At 37.7% G+C, this 17,374-nt stretch overlaps 1 protein-coding gene across 2 annotated transcripts in view; it reads right to left on the bottom strand.

The window, feature by feature from the left end:
* LOC121429438 (fibronectin type-III domain-containing protein 3A-like) overlaps nt 1-17,374 on the bottom strand; it is a 97,660-nt gene that overhangs the window by 49,732 nt on the left and 30,554 nt on the right. For both annotated transcript variants that reach the window (XM_041626432.1, XM_041626433.1), the window contains one exon: nt 4,468-4,699. In XM_041626432.1, the coding sequence (XP_041482366.1) occupies nt 4,468-4,699 (232 nt within the window). The remainder of the gene's footprint in view (nt 1-4,467; nt 4,700-17,374) is intronic.

Here is a 17,374-nt window from a genome sequence, read left to right as displayed (position 1 = left end):
AAATCACCAACTTGGAAAGCTACATGTATGTATGCAAAGAGACAAAAGAGATCAACAATATCATTCTTGAATTCAAGTATGAGTTTTTAAGATTTTATATTACATTTTCATACCTTGATTAATTATTCATAATTACATGTACATCACTTGTTACATAAAAACAAAGAATGAGGATTCGTTCTTGCAAAAGCAAAATTGAAAAGAATTAGACGGACAGGAGTACAACATACGCCTCTCCAAAGAGGTAATGTCTGTATTTCTGAAGTAATTTTCCCCAAAACCCTCATGCTCAAATCCCCGGTATAAATTAATCTTTAAAAAGTGGCTGGAAAAGTGAAGGGGGCGTACTAACGTTATAAGCAATTATAAAAAGATTTCTTCAAGAAGAGGTCCTTTCCTCCTCCATTTTAATAATGGATTGCCATCATTCACCAACCCCTTACAGCCCTACTTCTTGCTAAAGAACCCAGGCTGGATTTGCGGTTAGCTCTTCTATTGCTTCGTGATCTTTCTCTCACAACACATTTCTCTTTCTAGGTAACGGGCACACAGATTAACAAAGCTGGCTAAGTGCCCACAGAAGCACAAAGCAATGAGTCAAATCTTTTCGGGTAACATTGGTTTGTTATGTGTCTTATAATAGCATGAACTCCTTTTCCTTCTTCGATAACATCTGAATCATCTTTATTATAGGTTTGCACCTACCATTCAACAACAAATAATGACAGCCACTGACTAGCACGAGTTGGAGGGGGGCATTTGGTTGAAAAATACCTCTGACCTAGATAAATCTTTGAAGTCTGAATGCTATTTCTGCCACTTTATTATCCCCTTATTCCTGTTACCTAGATTGTAATTTAATCCTTTATTGTTTTATACAGCACATAATACACAGGGACGATCTCACAAAGTGCTTTACAGATTTGCATAACACGCGAGCTCATCAAAATCTGGATTGCCAGGACATGCACTTCCTCCACTCCCAGGGTAGTAATCAAAGAGGAGCTGTGAAGCTAAAATTGCTCACTACCTTGACTCTACCATCCTACCAAATCAGCCTGGGTTGAGGATGGCAAACATATACTAGTACCACAGTGGGGCTCAAACATCCAAGGCCACAAGTAAAAGAAAGTTCAGGGTCTCTAGATCAAGACTAATGGCATCAAAGACACTGCATTATGTTGGATGGCATTCTGGCACGCAGGCTATGTACACATGAAAACATTCCAGCGTCCGAACTATTCTATACCTCCAAATCATGTCATGGTTGGTATGAGGGCTCACAGTACCATGCCATAATGCATTGAGACCTCTTTCTTTCAGACTGTATTTTGGACTTCTCAATCAAAGTCTGTCTGTCTGTCTGTCTGTGTCTGTCCAGCAGTCAGTATGTCAATCAGTATGTACATTCATGTCTAGCTGTAAGTCTGTCTGTCTGTGTCTATCAGTCAGTATGTCTATCAGTGTGTACATTCATGTCTAGCTGTCAGTCTGTGTCTATCAGTCAGTATGTCAATCAGTCTGTACATTCATGTCTAGCTGTCAGTCTGTCTGTCTGTGTCTATCAGTCAGTATGTCTATCAGTCTGTACATTCATGTCTAGCTGTCAGTCTGTCTGTCTGTGTCTATCAGTCAGTATGTCTATCAGTCTGTACATTCATGTCTAGCTGTCAGTCTGTCTGTGTCTATCAGTCAGTATGTCTATCAGTCTGTACATTCATGTCTAGCTGTCTGTCTGTCTGTCTGTGTCTATCAGTCAGTATGTCTATCAGTCTGTACATTCATGTCTAGCTATCAGTCTGTCTGTTTTTTGTCCATCTCTAAAATAAAATTTATTAGTCTGTAAAAGTAGATCTGGAAAGAACCAATATTATCATATATTCAACTTACTCTTCAAATGATAATGGCTAATTTTGAGAAGGTTCTAATCAATTTTCACCAAATGGCTTATTCATATGCCCCCCCCCACCATCACTAAAATGGTACTCTGCGCATCTTGGCCTCCCCCCCCCCCCCCTCTTCAAAGAGTGACACAACATAAGCTCCTGCAACATTTGCTCCGATCCTAATATCTCAGAGTTATCGTCAGTTTAAAACACTCATCCACAAAATGTAAAGCCTACTGCTAATGATCAGAATCATGAGTTCAGCTGACAGACTACGGATCAACAATGAAAGTTGGAACCATAAATCAGATGACCCACCAACAAATGAATGATAACAGATGATTAACAACAAAGAGTGTGAACAAAATTCAGAGTTTGACCATCCTTGTATATTGGCTTGACCAACTACAGCCATTACTGAGCTGTAGAACCATTGACCTGTGAATGATACTAATGGTTGGAACAATGGGATGGTCAGTGACCAATGATGTAGCATTGTCAAGCTCTGAATACCAACAATGATTGTTTTGAAACCTTTCACTCAGGTAAACTTCTACATTTTAGCTTGCATACTGAGGGCAAGGGTGTGGGTAGAACTTTAAGAGTGATACGCAATCCTCTATGCAACAAAATCTGAGATTGAAAGCTTCAAACTTTGATCAAATCATCTTCAGAAGCAGTTCATCTTAAGAGACTAGCTGAGCAATTTACCACCAGTGAGTACAGACGTCATAGTATCAACTCAACTAATTGCCCCCTCCCAGCCTTCTACCCTTTCTTCACCTTGTCTGAGTAGCCCCTCCCTCCCCCCCCCCCTTCCTCCTTTCCACTGTCAATGGAAAGAGGTAGATAATTGCATCTCAGCTTTGCTGTTGCTTTAAGGATATGCTTTTGACTACCAAAGTGCTAGAAAGATTGTACACATAGCTCTATAGTATTTTCTTATTATGTGATGCCAATTAAAATTAAAGAATTAAAGGCCATGTTTTTTTCTTCACAATTTGTGTTTAATATTGTAGCTTCCTATTACAGTACACCAGTTGCCTAATGAGGTGCCTACATGTATGTGATACTATCCCTAGAAATTTTCAAAAGGCCAAGTTTTCACAATGAACTTGTCCATGCAATCGAACAATTTTCTTTGTAATACTAGCAATATTCACGAATGGTCCTTGTAAAAAGAACTGTGCTTGGACTTCACGGACACAAACGTACACATCCTATACAAACATAATCACGACTGCAATGGATTCCCGACCATGATGGTACGTGCCATTTTCAACTGGGTAACACAATTTCTATGCTGGATGCACCAAGGCCTTCAAGGTTACCCCCTTGGCTTTCCCCCAAAGTCTCACATCCAAGTTAATCCTAACATTTGACAACATATCAATAACACGAGACATGTCTCACGCTGTCTCTCTAACTATAACAATCTAAGCCCACACACAGAGCGCAGACGAAAGACAAGAGGCCTATTTTGATGAGTATACTAACATTATTTGCCCAGGATCATTGCCAGTTTTGTCTGATTATTTTTCAATTTTCCATGTGATAACATCTTGGTGAGCATTATGGAATGTGAATGCAAAAGATGCATAGTTGGAGATTCTCTGAGGCTTTTTCAGAAACTTTCATATTTATTGTGTGCTGTATAGATGAATAATCATTTTACACAACTGAAATTTTTAAACAGAGGATATCACCTCAAGACCCTCTCTTTACCCCCTTCCCATCAATCTGTCCCAAACCAACAGCAAACCACAAATTTCTTATCCTAAATATTTCAAGACTATCAACTGAATACGATATGTGAATTAATGATTCTGCTAAACAAGGCTTTAAAACCAGAAATAGGTCATACAATAGTGGTGACCCTGAAACACACTTCCTGACAAACAGTAGGTCATATCATGAACTTTGGGATCACTGATTTGATGACACCGTGAAACCAATGATTTGGCTGTAAACTTTCAGACACTTGGTCACCCCCTTTGTGACTCTGAGACTCTCCTCATTACTCTGTAAACAAACACAAATGTGACGATGACCGATGGCACAAAGTTCACACCGAAATCATCAGATTGGCGATCAAAAGTTGCAAGGTTTGTGACCAAAGCCCAATGCACCAAAGAAATCCATGCCGATATGAACTGTCATCAAGCATAGCTTAGGGCCACAAAATAAAATACTATCACCAACTCATCTTCAAGGGAAATCGCTCTTACGTCTCACATCCTCCAAACATCCAGTCAGTGTTCCTTTGACAGGGTATCTTCCTCCAACCAGGATAATTTCTTCATCTACAGTGTGCTGGAATGAAAGGATTCTTCAAGTGCCCAGAAGTACCCACCTGAAACATACAGGGGTGGAGCTTTCTCTTTGGTTGCTCAACGTCTTTGGAATTCCTTACTTTTGTCATTGTGAGAACCTTGAGACCTTCAAATCTGAACAAAAGACCTCTTTTTCCAGCAACTTGGTGAATAATGTATATCATTAGGTGTGCTGGTGCCTGTTTGTTTTGTGCAAGTAAGTGACAATGTACAAAATGCTGTTCATCATCATCATTCTTGGGACTTACCTGTAAATGGTTCCAGGACTACTGTTCTTGGCCTTGTCCAGGACTTTGAGTTCATAGCTGATGGCTGCTGGATCAATACCATGATCTTCATAGAGGTCTTCATCCCCTTGTCCTGAATGATAAGGTTCTGGCATTGACCACCTGACCGTTGCTGACCTAGCAGTGACCTGCTCCACCTCAGGAATCTGGATACTGGACAGTAGATCCTTCAGCTTCTTCACTTGAGGATTTTCTGTAACAATGAAAATGAGATAGATCATGGAATTTCTTGACTATAGGGTTTTCTGGGCCTGTTACACAATGGGTTGAATTTAAACACAACTAACAAAAATCAAACACAGGTCCTATATCGGAACGTTTGATTAGATGAAAATCAAGCTGCGTTTGATTTGTTAATTGATTGCAGGTCTCTGCAATCGGCCCCTTCTTTAATGAAATCAGAAGTAACTTGATCAGATCCCCAATCTTAGAGTCTTCATAATTCGTAAGTAAATTTCCACTTAAGGGTAGATTGGTATGCAATACATAAAAGTGTGGAATGATTTCACTTTCTCAGACAGTGATGTCCAGGCTAATTCGATCAAGAAATGTTTTTACCAAATCAAACGCCAAAGATAAGAATGGGGGGAAACGGATCTGGAGAGCATTTCATCAACAATTTAGTCTGAAAAGTTGTCAGATCATGATTCTGAACAAGAAAGATGAGAGTGATAATGGTGAGATAAATTCCATCCTTGAAATAATAAAAACTGATTGAAAGGTGTATGAAAATTTTAATTTGGCTTTTATCAAATATTTTAAATACTGCGACCAAGACAACATCATTAGGCAAACAATTCATTTCAAACTAAGAATCATTGTGTCTTTCCTAAAAAAAAAGAACAAGAAACTTGAAAAAATAAAAAGTCATCTAATAGGGGAAAAAAAATAATATAGCACATAATACACAGTTCATTAAAGGACTGAGTTACAACCAAGTACAACCAAAACCAATGTTTATATTAGATGCTTTCCTAAAGTTAATCATCAATACACATCCATCTGTGGGTATATGCAGTACAGGGATTACCCCCAGCCAAATTGTCAATTTGATAATTAGAATGGTATCCTAGATACATCATCAATATACATAGATACATGGAACTTCAGTAAAGAAGGTATTAGAAAATATAATCTAATCCACATCATGATTTGATGCTGATGAGGGGTTTGCCTTTTCATCTCATCTTATCATTGAGAACCCTCATCACAATTACGCCAATGATACAGCGTACAATAGGTGGTTTCAAACCGCCTCGATCATTAGAATCCCTGTTAAATTACGAGAACTGTTTTAGGCTAAAAAATACCCATTAATTATTCCTGCATTCACAAATATCCTGCGGGATAAGTTCCTGAAGTTACGAGCATGCGCAGTATGATCTGATTAGCAGGCAAAGCGCAAGATTCAAAATCACTAGCCCAGCAGCCACCCACGGCGCTGCGCCCAACGACACGCTGGGCTAGAAGTTCCCGTAAATTGCTTTAACATTGCCAAAATACCTGCGACCTTGGAAAAATCCCCGAGAAAGTTCTCGTAATTTCGCCAAGTACCAACTATTTAGCAGGTATTTTCTTTTGGGGAAATTACACGTAGTTTGCTTTCACATTACCAAAATACCTCGTATTTTCTGATCGGGGTAAATTTCCCAATCAGAGAATACCTGGAACTGACAAACTTTGAGGCGGTCTGAAACCACCTAGAGTATATAATTTTATAGTTATCTTTTGACAGTCAAGTTAATGTGAGTATAATGCATGCACATTTTATAGTTCTTTGATTGTGAAAAAACAGATAAGAGCTGGGGGAGATACAATTTTTTATGATTAATCCAAACATTTGGATAGTCTTACATTATTTTCTCTTTTTTTCTTTCGAAGGGGGACTCTGTCCGATTTCATTACGTGATTGTTACAACTAGAATTCATGTTTGAAATGGCATCAAGAAACGGGCCCTAGGTAACTCGCCATATACATATTATGCAAATGTAACCAATTAGTGTGTTTTAATATTTCAATTTTTCATTCAAGAGATCAACGTGTATTAAACTCTAAATGACTAACCTAAGAATTATACAGTCAAAGCTAATGCTTTTTGTAAATCCATGTTTTTGTATGAGTAAATCAAATCAATTTGCAAACTTTCAGGGGTCATGAATATTTCCTTTCCAGGTTTTTTTTTTTTTTATCATCCTCAAATTTCCTGCAATTGAGTCCAGACGATTTCCTTATTTTCCTGGATGGTAGAATAATAAAAAAATGTATTAAAGTTTTTAATATGGACTTGCAGTTTATAATGGTTGCTTTGGTCTTCTGGTGTTTAACACATGTTAGCATTATTTATCTTTCATTTTTTTGTGAGGATAGCTTTCGGAGATCTGTTGGTTATTTGTGCAATCATTAATAAGTGTCATTAAGTTTTTGTTGATATTGACTGCATTTTTTTAATCTAGCCTATGTATTTGGAGGTAAACTTCAAAATTGTGAAAACTAAAACAAAATTCTGAAGCCAATGACTTTATTTCCTGTGAATAATAGTGTGGAAATAAGTTGATGTTATTTTGTTTGTATCAGTGACTTTATTCTTTTTTATGTGGATATCAAATTTCAAAATTTTACACTTACATCAAACTCTGCAGCCAACAATTCATTCCCTGTAAAAAGTTGTTGTAATTATCAGTTGATGTTATTTTTGTATATGGTATGAGTTGTAATAAAAAAAATCTTCATTTATTTGGGGGTAAAGCTTCAGAGGTTTTAAAACTCATACAAAACTCTGAAGCCAACAATTTATTCCCAAGCAATATTTGTTTAATCATTAGTTGATGCTATTTCTGTCGGAGAGAGATGTGATTTCTTTTTTCAATATCCATTTTGAAGGTTAAATTTCTAAATATTGAAAATTAATCTCTGTAATCAACAATTTATTCCCTTTAAAAATTTGTGACCTGTAACAGTTTTCAATGCCTGAAAATAATTATTGAATGTTAATATAACTAGTTGTTCCATTGTAATAACACAGATGACAGCAGTCCAGGCCAATGTCCATTATATTACCTTAAGCCCTTAACACAAGTTCAACATCACAGGAATTTTAATGACGGAAGTGGTCAGACCCCAAGGGTTTTCTGGTCAGACGTCAACAGCCTTTTCATAAGTCAGTATTTGATTTTTGAAGTAGACTGGGCCTTAATTATGATAAAGAAAGATCTCTTTATTTCCTTTATTCACTTTTCTTTACTTTACACTCTAAATTTCAAGGATTTAAAATAAATCCAGATCGGCTTTGAATAGTGACCAGGTGTACATTGGATTCATTGTTAATCCTAAGAAGTGACTTTTAAATCTTAAGTTATTAAAATTCAACAAATCTTTTAGTTTGAACTTTAAATCCACAGGGATTAAATTCAAAACCGTATTAGGTTCAAATATAAATCCAATATTTGCTTGGCTGGTCACTATTTGCAGCTGATCTTGATTTCATTGAAAATCCTTGAAATATATTTCCTTGAATTATATTTACACGTAATCCCCCCCCCCCCCTCCACTTGTACTGTAAAATCTTACACTCAAAATCCCGATGAATTCTCTCCATTATCCTTCCTCTTCCCCTTCCTCCATCTTTCCCCGTAATTCTTTCTCTTCCCCTTCCCTTCATTATCCCTCCTTCCTTTCTTCTCTCTCCCTGGTATTTTCTTTCTCTCTACTTTCTCTTTCTAACCCCCCCCCCCTAAAACCTCCTCCTTTTTCTTCCCTCTTCCTCAATTTCTTCCATCAGAGTTTGTCAGATCCAACAGTCACCTGGGTTTAAATGATTTTTAAAAATACTGCAACCACCTTTTTTTATTATTTTCATGTGAATTTCGGAAAAAAACGTCTTTCTCACAAGCTCAAATATTACAGCTGATACACCCTTACCCTAGTTTAAAACAAAAAAAAATTAAAGCAACATGGGGCATGTCATTAAACCTCAACAAAATTATATCGCGACAACTGTAATGTCACAATGGAAAACATTGTACAAGTATTCAAAACTTAGGAGTTAACTACATTCGTCAAAGTAAAGGTGAACATTAAAAAGGTCAATTCCACCTGAGTGTGAATTACACCTTAAGCTCAAAGCCATCAGTCCCAAAATAACTCTTTTCATCATTGAAAATATTTACATTTACAATTGGCCTGAGGGATAAACATATCTTTTACACAATGGCTAGAACCACAGTCAAGTCAAAGCAAATGGAACTCGAACATGGCAATGGGGACAATTATACTTGTTTGTCTGAAAGGAGAATATTCCCATTAGCATCGATCTCAGAATTAAAATAAGACAGTGCGCTCACTGGCTGAAAACTGATCAGAATAATATCTCTGTAGCTTTGAGATTTGGTCATTAAAATCACAGAATTGCTTTACTTCAGCAAATTAATCCAAGGAGCGCTCAGAGACGAATGTGATTCTTGCACGTAAGTTCTGTGAATCCCTCTAGGAATAACTCCTATGCCATTTTAAGTGGATCTGAGGATTATATATCACTGCCGTGACGTCATTACATCAGTATACCCAGAGCAATATCAGGCATACCTCAAGAAAGTAATCTTATCAATTGCAAAGAAACAGCCAAAGAAATAAATAAAGGAGACAAATGATTTCTCCTTCATCACAGCTAAATTAGCCATAAAATTATGAATCTATTTGCATACAGACCAGGAGGTGCATGTTATTGTTTTATGTATTAAACCAAGCAAAAAAAATTTAATGTGATAACTTTACAATTTCACATCCGTTTTTTATGAAAATTTACATCGTTAAGCTTTTACTTTAATTTCTCTGTTTTAATAAAAAATCAATTTTTTGTGGGCTACGCTTGCCCTTTAAAATCACAAATTAGTGCAAATGCGCAAAGTCTATGTACATTATGAAGACGGCGATGGCAAAATGGTTGAACTTCGATCCATCTTGCTGTAGTAACCGGAATATTAATAGCCAAAGAGCGGAACATTTGTGGGTGTACGGGGGTGATAATCACCTTGCTCTGTTACTACTATCCGATTTTACTTCTCTCTTGACTTTGCCGTCAGCCATTTCATTTTTAGCCTCATTAACTTCCAGAAGTGACAGCTTGATTGGGATACAGGTGCCCTTCCCAAAGAGCTAAACTGTTCATTAATATTCCATATATCGGTCAGTAATGACTATTCCATTTATATGTACCACATGGGGCTCAAGAACTCCTATACCCTTCTATTTCGAGAGTTTGTCCAATGCATGCGCTCCGAGAAGATGAAAATAACTATTACAACTCGTGCACAATAGTAGATTATAGGAAACGCAACATCATTAAAGACAACCAAAATGGTTGTGCAGTAGTGAAGCACTAGCCTCATAAATGGAAGGTCATGAGTTCAAACCCCACCCAAGTCATACCAAATACTTTTAAAAAAAAAAGGATCCGACTGCAATTTTACTTGGCGCTCAGCATTTCAAATGGAGAAGTAATCACACCATATTTGTGACAGCTTGATCAAGCAGGGCTTCGGTATAGCAGTTATACTGAAATGGCTACCCTTGGTAAATAGAAATGCCACAACATTTTAATATTCAAATAATTATTCTCTGGGTGTGTTCAATGTCGATTTTCAAATTTCAACAATAACATGAATATGATTGAAAACTTAATTACAATACAAAACACAGAACACAAACACGATCAGCAGTGCACCATTCAGTGTTGAAATATAAAACTGGTTATCTTAAATAAATTTCTCACTCTCGTCAGCGCAGCTTTATTGCGCAGTTTGACCCACCACAAGAAAGGTCAATTCTGGCACCAGCTTGTGTAGGCTTCCACTGCGAGAGTAAATTTAAAGACATTTCAAAACTCAATTGTGTCAATGTCGCATTTGCGATGCTGACGGTTATAATCAAGTTTACAAAAGCAACTTTTTCGACGTTTAAATTTTCCTCCGTATCATGATTTGAAAGACGTTTACTTTTACGACCAGGAATGGAGGACACTGAACACACCCTTTGTTTCCCATTATATCCACGTTTTGTTATAACGTTTTCAATACAAGTTCGTGTTGCCATTTAAATGTGGAAACTGACATGGAACACGCCCTAAGAATGATATTAAGTTGAACTGTACCTCACCTTCAATTAAAATACTCTAAATCATAATTCACCAGCAGATATATTTGTGAAGCCATACAAATGCCTACTCAGACATCAGACAACAATTATAATCCCCCTGACTAAAAGAAAAGTTGAGATTCTCTTCAAAAAGTCTACTTGTTTTACATATCGATAAACATTGTACTCCGAAAAATCAACACATCCCTGAGAATAGGAATATTTTTAAAATGCAGTAATAACTTAGAGTTTGAGTTGCAATCTAAAACTGAGTTAAAACGAAAGTGTTCAAAAAATAAACCCTTAACATATATTGACTATTGCCGAATCCTGCCCCCCCCCCAAAAAAAAAAATGGCTGGATAACACAAATTTTAGCAATTAATCAAACAACTTATTTCCCTGAAATGGTTCTACAATCATTGATGTTATGGGGCCCAGTTTCATGACACATCCCTAAAATCAAGAGGATGTATTAATCATCTTTTTGTGATCAAGATTTAAACAAGCCACCATAATTACGTAAGAGTTTGACTGAAGGAGAATAATTACATACAAAAGAACCTTGGCAGAAAGATTCTCTAGTGAGAATTGTAAAATAAAGGGAAAATACCCCCAACAAGAGTTGATTTAAATAAAGAGTAAAGTATAATTACAGAGATGCCAACTTTTGGAAATCAGAATTAGGGAGGATTTGCAACCGCCACTAAATTATGTGCGCGTAGCGCACATCTCGAGCGCGGAGCGCTCGACCCTTGCGGCCGGGGTCCAGCTCTGGGTTTCTAGACGCTCTCTGGTGCAATCTGACCCGTATTTTGGGGCATTTCACATGTTTTGAAATAAACATTGTTCCCACTTTTTTAACATTAAAAATATCAAATATGCATTTTTACATGTAAGAAAAATGAGGGGACAAATTTCACAAAAGAAGTACCTGTTCAACAATAAGGAGGAATCATCACTATCGGCTATAGGCAGGTTATGTTCCACTAAAAATCCAGTAAAGAAAAGCTCAGCGCTGGTCCCTTGCTTGGTGAAATAAAGACAACAGGGTACTAGTGGAGCTCGAAGATCTTGTCATCACAATGTCCGTAGGCCTATGCCGTTTGCTACCGAACGAAAGTGCTTCCGAATTATCATCACGACCTCCCTGCTAAACTGAAATGTCCACGCTGCAAATTGCGCAAAATGCATGGTAAATTCCTCTTTCCGACTTCCGAACACACAGGTACTGGAGACTGTATTCAGTCTTATACTTCTGAGACCATTTCTTGGTCTTCTTTTGTTGATTTTCCGCCATTTCGTGTCAATATCAACCCATCAATACGCCGAAATCACACACCGATATTCCACCGCACGACTCGACAAATCCAGTGGCCGCGAGCGCACACGCCTCGCGAAGCTAGCCGGGCCTACCGGCCTGGTGCACAGTGGATTCCCGTTGGGCATATCACATGCACCAGCTTTTCGCTGCTCCTTATTTGTCTACTTTTCACACAGAATTTAGTAGCAGCGAACGTAATGGAGTAATACTGCATGCTAAAGTTAGCAGACGATACATGTCCTTCCAATCCAATTTGATCAATGCAAAAAAAATCGTAATTTCGGGAGGATAAGGATGGTAATCGTAAGGGCGGGAGTTGGGATGAATTTTCGGGAGCCTCCCGATGAAATCGGGAGGGTTGGCATCTCTGTAATTAGCGCTATTCTATCACTACATACTATTGACCCCGACTTTAGCATGGTTACTCTAATCAAGTGCTCGAGCATGCAGTGAATTACAATCAGGCATCCATCTACTATCCCTGTGTGTAGAGTACCAAATCTAGACAAATGCATTGCATAAGGACACAAGTGCCACAGTGGTGGGATTGGAACCCCGACCTTGTACATGTAGTTCGAAGTCCGGAGAGGTATCATTGAGCCACAACACACAAATTTAAGACACAGACTAGTCAAAGCAATGGGAGTTGAGAGTTGGGTCAGTTGTATTAGTTTTTCAACATATCAGGTGGGGTTTGATAATCAGACTAGCCAAAGCAATGGGAGTTGAGAGTTGTTTCAGTTGTATTTTCAACATATCAGGTGGGGTTTGATATTCAGACTAGTCACAGCAATGGGAGTTGAGAGTTATTTTCAACATATCGGGTGGGGTTTGAGACACAGACTAGTCAAAGCAAGGGGAGTTGAGAGTTGGGTCAGTTGTATTTTCAACATATCAGGTGGGGTTTCATAAAGCTGTTTGTAAAGTTACGAACGACTTTACGCACGACTGGAACCTGTTCTTAGGTCATATATCAATTTCATAGGGATATCACATAGCACAAGAAGGGATCACCAGTCGTGCGTAAAGTCATTCGTATCTTACGAACAGCTTTATGAAACAGCCACCAGGTGGGGTTTGATATTCAGACTAGTCACAGCAATGGGAGTTGAGAGTTATTTTCAACATATCGGGTGGGGTTTGAGACACAGACTAGTCAAAGCAAGGGGAGTTGAGAGTTGGGTCAGTTGTATTTTCGGTCACTCTGACTCAGGAGCAAGCTTCCTCATCAGGGGAGGAGGGAGACGGCCCTTGGCTCCTCTTTCTCAGACCCTCTTCACAGACCATAAATAGTTTGTAGACACAGGAGCACACAGCAACTACACGCACTACCTATATTAAAGGTAAATGCTAGTTTTGGTAACGATATCAAAATGAGTTCTTACAGAATCCAATGAAATGACCACCAAAGTGTCTGTTTGTATAAATAAAACGCATGTGCCAAAGGATTCTGGAAGAAATTGTGTAATTGCTGAGAAATCAGCAAATAAGCACAGGATTCGGGTAGAGCGTCGGGCCCGACGCTCTAAGCAATAATTATACATTGTCCCACGTGCGCTTATCTGTGTTGGGGATCTTCGGTGTGAACATTTTTCAGCGTAGATTTCAAGATTTCACAAAGTTCAGTTAATGTAACTGTACCAGATCTAGATCCTCGATGATATACTGACCATTAAGCCTTGTTTTACAGACTTTCTCATGAAATCAGTGTTTACTGCAACTACTGGAATTTCTCTTTAAATGGTCTCAATTTTTTTAAGCTACAAGGGCTGAAAAGGTTTGCAAACTGTTCCATCTTCAAACTGAATACGACAAAGCAAGTTGGTACTCATGCTAGACTTCTGTGAAGACCAACTGATGATTACACGCTAGTAATAGGGTCTGCGCACTACAGACGAAATAGTAGCTAGGTTCACATACCACTGATTTCCTCCGAATTCAAATCTGTAAAATTATAAGTCTTGAGACGAATATTGGGGCAATGATACCAATGCATCCCATGTAGTCTACAATTCAGACAGCTTCAGCACGTTTCAACAAATCAAGATTTGGGGACTTTGTATTGTAATTTGGTTATGAGCTCCAATAGATTGGTTGATAAAAATTTCTCAGTATTTTCATCAAGATGAGCACTGTTTTCGGCCCCTATTTTTTCCATCAATTTTATGAATCCCGTCTCCAAATGAATGAGAATGATACACAGAAAGCAGAATAAAAATTCTTGCACTTGGGCTGATAGATAAAAAGGTTCTTGACTTGCAGGATTAAAGAGAAATACCAGTAGTTGCAGTAAACACTGATTACATGAGAAAGTCTGTAAAACCAGGCTTAATTGTCAGTATATCATCGAGGATCTAGATCTGGTACAGTTACGTAAACTGAACTTTGTGAAATCTTGAAATCTACGCTGAAAAATGTTCACATTGAAGATCACCAACACAGATAATCGCACGTGGGACAGTGTATTATTAATGCTCTGAATGTCGGCCCGATGCTTGACTCAAATCCTGTGCTTATTTGCTAATTTCTCAGCAATAACACAATTTCTTCCAGAATCCTTTGGCATCTTATTTTTTACTAACAGACACTTTGGTGGTCATTTCGTGGATTCTGTACGAAATTCATTTTGATATCATTACCACGACTGGCATTTATCTTTAATGTTGAAAATGGTAACTCAGACTAATGAAACCACCTACTGTATGTATTAAAGTCTTGGGAACTGAAGAAGAAAACACCCCCTCAGGTTTGTGTATCATCTGTGATTAACAGAATACCTTCATGCAATTAACAAGCTTGTCAAGCCCCAACCAATTGAAGAACCAATTACTTTATAAATGTGACTGTAAATCTATGAACATTCACGTCTAGAGTACAAAAAATATATGTTCTGCAAAATGGATTGAAATAATAGTGCCATCCCCTGAACTTGTCTTGACTATACCTGTTCACATGAAATTATGAGAATATTTATTTCTTTAAATGGTTACATCATGATTCATAGAAGTCACTGATCTGAAATCTTCTGAGAAAAAAGGAAGAATTTCAGAGCACCTACTTGTTGAAAGTAACAAAAGGTTTAATTGTAATTACACTGTAAAAATATTCACTTCATAATAGCCCATATAAACATTTTTATGCATCTGTAATAGGTAATCTGGGAAATTATATTCTGGTAGAAAAAGGCAAGCGTAACAGATTGAAGTAGCAAAACTCATTTTGATATAATTGCAATGACAGATACCTTTATAAAAAAAACAGTAATGAAAATGTATGAATGAAAGGATTTAAACAACCCAAGAGAGTCCTTGAGGACAATATATGAGACCCTCAAATCGAACATTTATGAAATTGCAGTATGAAAAGATGTGAAAAGGAAATTCATTACAATGCTGAAACTGCTTTCCAGATAATCCCATCTGCTTCAAATCAATTTCAATTACAGAAAATGACTTCATTCTCCTAAAGACAAACACTATTAAGATATAACCGAGTTTATTAAGCATTCACAACGATGATGGTCATTCAGTTCTGCTCATTCTGAATGCTACTAGAACCTGTCAACTAGCTTCCGGCCCATTAGTTATAAATCTGCCTTGCCAATAAATGGGGACGGCTATTGGTAGCTATTTGTAACTCTACTCCCCCAAGTACAAGACGTTAGCAGCCTTCCCTCGTCACAGAGACACCATTCTCGTCCGTCCCGTTAGTTATCGTCCAGACAATAATACAACCGCTCAAGGTAATGGGGAATGGCAGAGTCGGCAATTGGCAGAAGAGGGGAGGGGTAAGCAAAGAAAAAGGGAAACACATACGTGCATAAACTGCACTTAGGACTCGGGGAATCAATAGAACAGACGTCGAAGTATTGATATCATGAAGGGATTGTTCGGTATCAGACGAGAGTAACATCTATCTTGCCGTCTCATAAAAAAAATACATGTTAACCCTTCCATCTTTGCTAATAGGATAGTGACGTGATTGAGGCTAGAATGCAACAATTGACTCGTCGCCGTGACGAAATGATGACATCACAGCAGAGTAGGCGTCCTTCCGATTGACAAGCCGGCCGTATCACCGTTGACATGATAATAGCAAGAGTGACGGCAATGGCTGGAAGCCGTCGGTGCATAGTTCGGTTGTCGCCACGGACGAGAGGGCCAAGTTTACATAAACGCACAACAGCAGACACACAAACCTAGCTGTCCGTGCGTAAATATTCCCACATCAAATCAAATTAGCATGGGGCGGAAGAAGGCACGTATCATTCTCTCAGAATAAAAATATCCATAATACCCCGGCTTTGGGGTGAAAAAATAGAAATCGATGGTGTATGGGACTCACTGGTTGAGCTGCATCTGCTCATTATAGCCTAGCTGCAATTATATCACAGAAAAGGCCTTCGTGTGAAACTAATTTCATTCTAATAATAGTGACCGAAGCCAAAGTTGAAAAGACAGCATTAAGGGGGTAATTACTTCAAGAAAAAAAATCATGCTCAGTCGCTCAAATTGACAACTATCCGAAAAATATGGCCGAGCATTAAGAAAATTTGGGCAATTTGAAAAGCTTTGTCCATAATTTCCTTCCCCATTCATCTCACTCTGCCCAATATGATAGCAAGAATATATTCATGCACACAAATGGGCAAATGACAACGGCGGTCTGCTATCCCATTCATCTGAATATACACACCACGCATACTGGACACGATTCAAGATACATGTATGTATACAGTTTGTGTTTATGATAATTGCAAACCGGAAACGACCATATGGACCGCAAAGCAGCAAAGAGGAGAATCTTTTATCATTTCATATTTCATTCAGATTCTCATTTAAATTGAGCATAAATTGCTTTGGAATGGGATAGCCTCAGTGACGGTGACAGTATACCAGATTTATCTTTTATCTTTTTTTTTTCTATCTAATATCTATTTTTCTCTCCAATCAACGTGATCTCTATGGAGAGCCATTAGGCAATAAAAGTACTTTTCTGTCAAGGATGGTATTGTAATATATCGATATTTTGTATTATTTGTAGGAAAGATGAATGGAACATACATGTAAATCCGTTGATTGCAAAAATGAAATCTCTGTATCAATTTTCTTTCCATCTTGTTATGATAGTCATTGTTTGTCCCTTATATTGACAATTAATTGCCATTCCATAGCAATTTGAATATGAACATTTCAATGCTGATTTTTAGTTGAAATTCATGACACATATGTAGACAATTTTGGGGAATTTCTGAAAAATCTAAATGGAAAATATTAAAGGCATATTTGTTTTCATTTCAGTTGAATGATGAAGAGTATACAAGTGTAGGTCATTATCAGAAGTTTAAAATGGCTAGATTTTAATATGACAGGTGTCTACATGCATAATGCCAATTTCTTATTATCCCTTTGAAGA

This window comes from Lytechinus variegatus, chromosome 16 (genome assembly GCF_018143015.1).
Source record: "Lytechinus variegatus isolate NC3 chromosome 16, Lvar_3.0, whole genome shotgun sequence".
NCBI lineage: Eukaryota > Metazoa > Echinodermata > Echinoidea > Temnopleuroida > Toxopneustidae > Lytechinus > Lytechinus variegatus.
Note: the sequence above shows the minus strand (reverse complement) of the source record. Positions and strands in the feature narration are given on the sequence as shown.